At 38.9% G+C, this 9,802-nt stretch overlaps 1 protein-coding gene across 1 annotated transcript in view; it reads left to right on the forward strand.

Annotated features, from left to right (window-relative positions):
- The window catches only part of LOC116141935, a gene marked incomplete at its 5' end in the record, with an annotated part of 108,402 nt that overhangs the window by 40,327 nt on the left and 58,273 nt on the right, over window positions 1–9,802 (forward strand). The window contains 2 exon segments of the mRNA XM_031427406.1: window positions 3,971–4,436; window positions 4,438–4,590. Of these exon segments, the coding sequence (XP_031283266.1) occupies window positions 3,971–4,436; window positions 4,438–4,590 (619 nt within the window).

A 9,802-nucleotide genomic window follows, 5' to 3' on the forward strand; every position in this document is an offset into this window, starting at 1 on the left:
CGGCGAAGAAGTGTGGAGGCCAAGGGAAACTTTCTGGAAAGTTTCGCCGCGGCGACAGAAGGTTCTTCGCCGCGGCGACAGTCCGACCAAAATGTTTACTAAGTTTTAGATATTCTCTTCACTAAGGGCTTTTGGACCATTCTACCCCTAATTAGTAGGAAGAGTGGGGAGTAAATTGTAAGGAATTTTCAAGGAGAACATGTTAGTATGGGGGTGTGTTGGTAAGGAATCAAAGGATATGGATGGAATTTCCATAAAAGAGAAAGGGCAAATGGGAAGAATGAGTTTTAAGAGGTATTAAAAAGGGTTTAGTCTTTGAATGTTCTTCATTTTTCCAGTTCCACCGCCTCCTTCATTCTTCTAAACTCTCTCAAATTTCCTTCAATCTTTCAAGGATTTCCAAGAGCCTTTTTGAGAAACTTTTAGTGGGGTTTTAACCTAAAGCTTCCTAAGGTAAGGATTTGTACTTTAGATGGGAGTTTTCTTATGTTTTGATTAGAATCTCATGTTGTGATTGTTGGTTAAGTTGTAGAGGAAAAGCAAGCTTCCAAAGGAAAGGAGAAGTGTTAAAGAAGCCAATTTCTCATAAGGTAAGTAAACTCAACCTAAGTTGAGATTTAAGAACTCCTTTGAGTGGATTGAAATACATATGTGTTTTCTTTAAATTGTTGAATGAGAGAAGTAATTATGTTTGAGTTATGAGTTATGAGAAGTGTGGTATTTGCTTGATGTTGGGTTGAGTTTGATTGGAGTTGGAGGAGGTTTTGAGCAAGATTATGGAAGTGTTTCTCTTTTGACAGGGAATTTAGGGTTTATAAGGGAGTTTTCTCCCATTTGGTTGATTAAAGAAAATAGAAAAGTTAGAATGAGAGTAGAGTTATTCATGCACATGAGTTGTATGATGAAATGCTCAAGAGAACCATGAATAAGGGTAGAAAGCCTTAATTGTTGCTACATGTCATAGTTATTTTTCATAATTCATTAATGAGTATGAGTCATTGATGTGCATTAATTATGCTTTACTTATGCATTAGAAAAGAGAGTAGAGAAAGAGTAGAGACTTATGAGTTTAGACTACTCTAAGAGTAGAAAGAAAAAGAGAATGAGCACTATAGAGTAAAGCTAGAGTAGTGCTTAATAAGAGAATAGAGTAGGTTGTGCGATGGGGAACCTGTGAGTACGGGTAGAGTATTCCCGCATGTACGCCGCATCGATAAAGCGGCCAGAATATCAGAATGAAAAGTGGTGTAGCCCGTAGTGTACATGCGGATGAGGGCTATACCCAAGTTTACCCGAGAGATTCTATGCACTCACATGGCCAAGGGTTCCAAATCCATGCATAACCAAGTCCGATCGGCTAGAACAAGTAGAAGTCACCGGGAGTGGGAACGAGTCCCAGCCGTGCCTCCGGTCAGATGGGGCCGTGACTTACTAGAAAGAAAATTAGTATAGAGGAGCTATGAGAAAGAATAATTAGACAGTGAGAAAAGAAAGGGTTACGGGAATAATTTGAGTTTAGGGGTTTACTTACTGAGCCTTGTTTGTGCTCACCCAGTTGTTCCCTATGTTTTTGCAGGTACTAGATGAGGGACACAGTTGGATGGACATCGGTACACGAAGAGAAATGGCTACACTGTCCACCCTTTTTGATAGTTTTGCATATGTCACAAACCTTGTATATATTTGTATAAAGAATGCATATGTTTAATGAAAGAAAATTTTGGGCCCAGCTTTTTATATTATGGTTACGTGTATTTTCACTATGCATGTTTTTATAAGAATCGAGTCCTTACAGTTGGGAAGTATGCATGTAAATTCTATTCAAGCTCCTTAACTAATTTGTGAATTTTGTGCAGGTGGTCATGTGAGCAATAAATGCCAAGTGGGGAACACATTTGCTTCAGTGTCTTCATCATCAGAGCAGGTTAACTACTTGGCAGGAAATCAAAGGCAACTGAACAACTCGTACTCCGACACATATAATCCTGGTTGAAGGAATCATCTGAACCTGTCTTAGGGCAATCAGAACCAACAGAATCAGTAAAACAATCAATGAACCAAAGAACATTGCCAAACAACCAAGCAGGGGTGAACAATCAACCAGAAGAGAAAAGAGTGACAAAATTGGAGGACATGTTTGGAAAGTTTATGCAAGAGACCACAGGTTTTATGAATGAGACGAGGACGAATTTTAGAAATCAAGAGTTCGGAACTTAGAGGTACAAGTGGGTCAATTGGCTAATAAGTTAAATGAGAGACCATAAGGGTCCCTACCGAGCAACATAGTGACTAACCCACGTGAGCAAGCAAATGCAATAACTCTGAGAAGTGGGACAGTGTTAGAAGAAGTAGAACAATCAGGGAAATAGGGAAGCCCACCAAAAGAAAAGGAAGATTCTGATGAGGAAGTTGATGAAGAGATAGTTGCTGAAGAGAAACCAACCAGTTCTAGGGTTGATGAACAAAAGCGGGAAGAAAGGCAAAGACAAAAGAAAGAGAAATTGCCATTTCCTGAGATACCACTAGAGTTGGCACATCACACTCCTCCCGTGCCTTTTCCTCAGAGACTCAAGAAAAAGAATCAAGATAAGCAGTTTTCCAAATTTATTGAAATATTTAAAAAATTTCATATTAACATTCCTTTTGCAAATGCATTGTAACAGATGCTGAGCTATGCGAAATTTCTTAAGGAGATTTTATCAAACAAAAGGAAGTTAGAAGATGAGGAAACAGTGATGCTCACGGAGGAGTGCAGTGCCATTTTCCAGAGGAAGCTACCCCCGAAACTTAAAGATCCAGAGAGTTTTACTATTCCTTGCATTATACGAGACATTATCGAGTTTTGTGTGATTTAGGTGCAAGCATTAATCTGATGCCTTTTTTTGTTTTTAAAAGATTGGGAATTGGTGAAGTGAAGCCAACGACCATGTCGTTGCAACTTGCAGATAGATCCATCAAACATCCGAGGGGTATAGTCGAAGATGTGTTGGTGAAAGTGGACAAGATTATCTTTCCAACAGACTTTGTTGTTTTGGACATGGAAAAGGATAAGAAATGCCTCTCATTTTGGGAAGACCATTTCTGGCCACTGGGAGAGCTCTCATTGATTTGCAAGAAGGAAAGTTACTGTTAAGAGTTCAAGATGAAATAGTAACGTTCAATGTGTTTGAAGCTATGAAGTTTCCATCCGAGTCGGATTCGTGCTTTAGTGTTGATGTGGTGGATAAACTAGTAGCAGAGGCTATTGAAGAGAACACTCCACAACTACCTCTAGAAGCTTGTATTGTCCAATAAAAAACAATAGATGTAGATGAGTTGGCAAAGAATGAATGTGCTAGATTGTTGGAAGCACTTCAGCCGATTGATGAGAGGCAAGATGTAGAATTTGAGGAATTTGATTTTGAGAAGGAGAAGGAAAATGAAAGAAATGAAGAACCTCTGAAGCTTGAACTGAAACCTTTGCCTTCCCACCTCAAATATGTGTATCTTGGTGAAGCAAAAACCTTCCCAGTAATCATCAGTTCAAGGTTGAGCAAATTGGAAGAAGAGCGGTTGATTTGGGTATTAAGAGAACATATATCAGAAATTGGATGGACTATTTTAGATATTAGAGGCATCTCTCCGTCGTTTTGTATGCATAAGATACTTATGGAAGATGATGTCAAGCCTAGGGTGCAACCCCAACGGAGATTGAATCCTTCGATGAAGGAAGTGGTGAGAAAAATAGTGGTGAAACTTTTAGATGCGGGCATAATTTATCCTATTTCTGATAGTCCATGGGTGAACCCGGTGCAAGTGGTTCCGAAGAAAGGAGGTATCACAGTGATAAAGAATGAAAGCAATAAATTGATACCAACTAGGACAGTCACGGGCTAGAGAGTATGCATTGACTATCGAAAATTAAATGAAGCGACAAGGAACGATTATTTCGCACTTCCTTTCATTGATCAGATGTTGGAGAGATTGGCAGGGCATGCTTACTACTATTTCCTGGATGGTTGTTTAGGATATAATCAGATTGCCATTATTCATGAGGATCAAGAGAGAACGACATTCACGTGTCCTTATGGAACCTTTGCTTACTGAAGGATGCCCTTTGGGTTATGCGATGCACCAGCCACATTTCAGAGATGCATGATGTCTATCTTTGGTGATATGGTGGAACGGTTTTTAGAAATCTTCATGGATGACTTCTCTATTTTTGATTCATCTTTTGACAATTGCTTATCTAATCTTTCTTTTGTTTTGCAGCGATGTCAGGAGATGAACTTGGTACTCAACTGGGAGAAGTGTCACTTCATGGTCCAAGAAGGAATAGTGCTTGGTTATAGAATTTCAAGGGATGGCATAGAAGTGGATCGAGCAAAAATAGAAGTGATTGAAAAGCTACCACCACCCTCAAATGTTAAAGCAGTTTGGAGTTTCTTGGGGCATGCAAGCCTTTCAAACTCTAAAAAAATTATTAGTGTCTGCACCTATTATTGCAGTTCCCAATTGGGGACTGCCATTTGAATTAATGTGTGATGCTAGTGATTTTGCACTAGGAGTAGTGTTAGGACAGAGGAAAAACAAAGTGTTGCATGTAATTCAGTATGCTAGCAAAACACTCACTGGTGCACAATTGAATTACACCACCACTGAAAAAATTGTTGGCTGTGGTTTTTGCTTTTGACAAATTTCGTTCATATTTGCTAGGTGCTAAGGTGATCGTCTACACGGACCATTCAGCACTCAAGCACCTATTGGCAAAGCAAGAAGAGAAACCTCGGCTGATAAGATGTATCTTATTGCTACAAGAGTTTGAGTTGGAGATACGAGATAAGAAGGGGTCAAAAAATTTGGTGGTGGACCATTTGTCAGGGATTGAACGACCAATTCAAGGAAATGAAGAGGAAACCCAAATCAGAGAAACTTTCCCGGATGAGAAATTGATGAGAGTGGAGGAAGCACCATGGTATGCAGATTTTGCAAACTACTTGTCATCGAGAGTGCTCACAATTGGCATGACCTTCCAACAAAAGAGGAAGTTTTTCTCAGACATGAAATATTAATTCTGGGAAGAGCCATTTCTATATCGACACTACGCTGATCAGATGATACGTAGGTGTGTACCAGAAGAGGAAATAGAGAGCATTCTACGGCATTGCCATGAGAGAGAAGTGGGTAGTCATTTTGGAGGAGCTAGGACAGCAGCCAAGGTTCTTCAATCTAGGTTTTATTGGCCAACCCTTTTCAAGGATTCTTTCCAGATGGTTCAGGAATGCGACCAATGTCAACGGAGTGGAAATATTTCAAAGAGAGATGAAATGTCGTTGAACAATATCCTAGTAGTTGAGCTGTTTGATGTGTGGGGAATTGACTTCATGGGTCCTTTCCCAAATTCTTTTGGGAACACATACATTTTGGTAGCGGTGGATTACGTATCAAAATGGGTGGCAGCAGTCGCATTGTCATCCAATGATGCCAAGGTGGTGGTTAATTTTGTGAGAAATAACATTTTCTCAAGATTCGGAGTACCACTGGCAATCATCAGTGATGGAGGATCGCATTTTTGCAACAGGCAATTAGATGCACTGTTGGGAAAATATGGAGTGAAACATAGAGTTGCAACATCATACCATCCACAGACTAGCAGGCAAGTGGAACTGTCAAACAGAGAACTTAAGGGCATTTTAGAGAAGACAATTAATGCATCTAGAAATGATTGGTCGAGAAAATTGGATGATGCATTATGGGCCTATCGCACAGCATTTAAGACTCCTATTGGTATGTCTCCATTTAGGATGGTCTATGGGAAGGCATGTCACTTGCCGGTAGAACTCGAGCATAAGGCATACTGGGCAGTTAAGCAGCTCAACATGGATTTAAGAGTTGCTGGGGAAGAAAGGATGCTGACTTTGAATGAACTCGATGAGTTCCGTCACGAAGCATATGAGAATGCTCAGATTTACAAAGAAAAGACAAAAAGGTGGCATGACAAGCATATCCGGAAGAAGAACTTTGAAGTGGGTCAGAAAGTGTTGTTGTATAATTCTAAACTTAGGCTATTCCCTGGAAAACTTAAGTCTAGATGGTCCAGACCCTTCATAGTTACAAGAGTTTACCCGTTCGGAGCGGTGGAGGTGTCACATGAAGAAAATGGCACATTTAAAGTCAATGGACAGAGGTTGAAGCCATATATTGATGGGGTGATGAGTTGCAAGTCATTCCCCATCCAACTTGACATCCCAACTTGAGGAATTGAGAAAGTCGAGCTTCTGACTATAAACAAGCGCTTCTTGGGAGGCAACCCAAGTGTTTTCAATTGTTTGATATTTGTTCTTGTTTGAAATTGTTTAGTTTTCGTATGATTTTGAATGATTTTGATTTTGTGTGTTTTTCGGTGTTTTGAGTGAATTTTCAAACTAAGGCGAAAAGGGAAAATATTTCAGTTTTCGCTGTGGCGAAGCACATATTGCACAAAACGGAAGTTGAAAAGTCCCAGACTTCGTCGCGGCGAAAATTGTTCTTTGCCAAGGCACCATTTTCTCTAGAATTTTTCACCGCAGCAGAAAGAGTTGAGCGAGTTTTAACCAAGGAAACTTGATGTGTTGTAACTACAACATGCATAAATAGCAAGTGCACTAGTCGCACAAAGTAATAAAGTGAAAAGTAGAGTATCGTTCCCACGAGAATAGTATTACTAAGTACCGATTTCCCTAGTTTATGTCCTAATTAAAGCAACAATAAATTGGATTGATGGAAAATTAACAACTAAATACAAATTAACAAAATATAAATGAATGATAATGAAATTAAAGCAAAACCGAACAACTTAACTAATTAAACAATGCTAAAAAATGCTAGGGTGTTGATTTCACCTAGATACGCTAACCCAATTCATAGAATCTATTACCCAAGTTCTAATTCCTTGATTGAAAATCGAATTCCCTAAGTTGTAAAACATACCTTCTCAGGCTACATCCTATTAAGCTTCCGCACCCAACAAAATGAAGATTAATAGTTCAAAGTCTTTTAAGCTTTATGGAATTCTATCTAGATTTCATAGATCGCTAAACCTACCTCTAGCGTTTGCTTAATCTACGGTATTTATCCCAGGAAGCACAATCACAAATCACTTCTCAGTCTCATTGTGAACAACACACATTTGAATGGTGATGAAGCATTCAAAATTCATTAAGCAAAGAGATAACCACTGAATCATGAAATTAAAACTCAAAGTAAATCAATTCATATAAAATTGAATCATTGTATCAAGGTTACATCAAACCCTAGCTAAACAACTCAGTTCATACTCAAAAAGGAAATAAAACAACAAAAACAAACTGAATCAAGATTCATCATTGAAAAACAAGCAAAAGATGGAGAAATCTTCTCTAATTTGAAGCCCAAATCTTCAATAATCTTCTCCTTCCATGAGCTGCCTCCCAAATGACGAACCAAGCTTTTTTTCTCTTCCTTTTCACTCTAATTTATACCTCTCTCACTTAAGGATGAAGCCCTAGCAAGCCAAAACGCGTCGTTTTATTTTTACATCTGATGCAGGTTTCGCCACGGCGAAGATTTTTCCTTGCCGCGGCGAAGCCTTTCTGTCCAAATTTGAGCATTATAGAGTCTGAATCTGGAAACGTGTTAAACATATGAATTGTAGCTCTTTCAATTATATTTCTTTTAGTTTAATAATCTGCACAATAAGAGGTCTACAACTCAAGTTATGGTAGAAATACTAAAGCACGTCCAAAGACATTTTTCTTCAGTTCCCAGTGTACTTTTCACGACTTCAAGCCAAGTTTTCACCCTTGTTCGGTCAGAATTAGGAAAAACCCAAAATGAAAGTTGTAGATCTTCTTCTTATCTTTCCAAATCTTCTAAATTCAGGTCATTCCGAGTTTCCAAGCTCAAGTTACACAATTTATGCTCAAAACTTTCATTTATGTTTAAAATTATCGTTTAGGCCTGCAAAGACAAATTAATAGAATTAGGTAGCAATTATGGCCCAACTTGTATGAAAAGTATCCTAAATCCTATCAAAATTCAATGCAAAATCATAATGTAAAATATGATTATCAGTGAACATGCACATGCGGCCGTAGAGCTGATAGTGAGAGAGTTTGTGTGATCTTGATTATGTGTTTGTGAGGGGTACTAATGTGGCATTCGATGCGAAGGTCATCAATGAATTTTACAACTTGCCTCACATTGACTGTAATGAGTATGAGGAATTTAGGAAGACACAATTTAAGGATGAGGTGATCCTTCAGGCTATAGCAAAATCGGATACCCCTTGGCAGATTTCGAAGAAGGGCAGGAAAAGCATTAAGGGAACTAATTTGACATCGGTGGCTCGGTTGTGGCAGTACTTTATTTGTGCGAGGATGATGCCGGAGACGCACTATAGTACAGTGACTTATGAGAAGGCATTATTGCTCTATTCTATTGCCATAGGAAAGAGAATGGATGTGGGAAACATTATCCTGACTAACATTCAGCATGCAACCAAACGAGGGCGAGGGAGTTTCCCTTTCCCACATCTCATTACAGAGTTGTGCACTTGAGCAGGAGTCAAGGCAACTGATGATGAGCCACTTATCCATCTTGCCCCAGTTCTTGACACGGCCTACTATCACAAGCATCTTGAAAGTCCAGCCGGTGAAGTGCCCAGATCCGGAACCAAAAGAAGAAGAACCACAACAGTTGCAACCTCATCTAGTTCAACAGCCACAATGAAAGAGTTGCTACAGAAGATGATAGGTAAGATGAAGCGGATGGAGCGATGTCAAGTTGGCTGGCAGAGTAGACCAGGATGATTTATAATCTGTAACAGAGCTGTTGCAACAAGCTTAACATTGATACTTCGGAATTCCAATGGGAAGACTGGGATTCAGATGAATGGATGGGCTTCGACTCAGAAGAGGAGGATACCAAGGGAAAGGAGGAGGCCGACGATACCGAGGGAAAGGAGGAGGCCGAAGAATGAACCTGAACACCTATTTTTGTATTTTATTTTCCTTGTTTTAGTTGTTTTTGTATTTAATTTCGAACATTGAACTAAATTGTTTTTTGTTTTGGATGGTTTAAATTTTGTTTTTAATTTCCTAGTAGTTGTAAATGCGAGATTAGGATTGTAATATTTTCATATTAGTCAGTGAACTTTTCTAACACAGTGGACACCACAGTATTTCAACTGATTTTACAGATTGTGGTGATGGGAAAGCCAAGGACCAGGTGTGCATGCTGTTAAGCGAAACTTCAACTTCACGGATTAATCAGGGAACTATCTCGTACCTTTGTAGATTTTGTTTTTCTATTCCTAATTCGTGCATAATGTGACATTGGGGACAATGTCATCTTTAGTTTGGGGTAGGAGAAATTTGAGAAATTTTTTATTTTTGTTTAGTTAATTTCGTGTTTTGTTGTGTTTGCCAATGATGAATTACATAAGTCTATGATGAGAATAGGATTGTTGGGATTTTATTGTTGAAAAATGTTAAGCATTGTTTCAATTTTTTGTTGATTGACTGAATTTAGCTTGAGGTTTGTTGAGTGGTTCAACCACCATTTTCATTATTTCGGCATGCTTAGAAACATTTTATGTGGTTAGGTGAAGTCTTGATAATGTTGGTGGACTCTAGAACCTAGTAGAGAAGTGCTTGAGGCAAAATTCTAGGAATAGACATTGTTGAGGAAATGATTTAGGCATTTTTCGGAACGTTTGAGCCTTTCCAGCCGACCCATGAATGAATCTTTCCCTTGTCACCCATTTAAGCCTTATGAGATTATCATTGCTTTATTTTCCTTGCAA

The sequence above is a fragment of the Pistacia vera genome, unplaced genomic scaffold (assembly GCF_008641045.1).
Source record: "Pistacia vera cultivar Batoury unplaced genomic scaffold, PisVer_v2 Contig401, whole genome shotgun sequence".
Classification (NCBI taxonomy): Eukaryota; Viridiplantae; Streptophyta; class Magnoliopsida; order Sapindales; family Anacardiaceae; genus Pistacia; species Pistacia vera.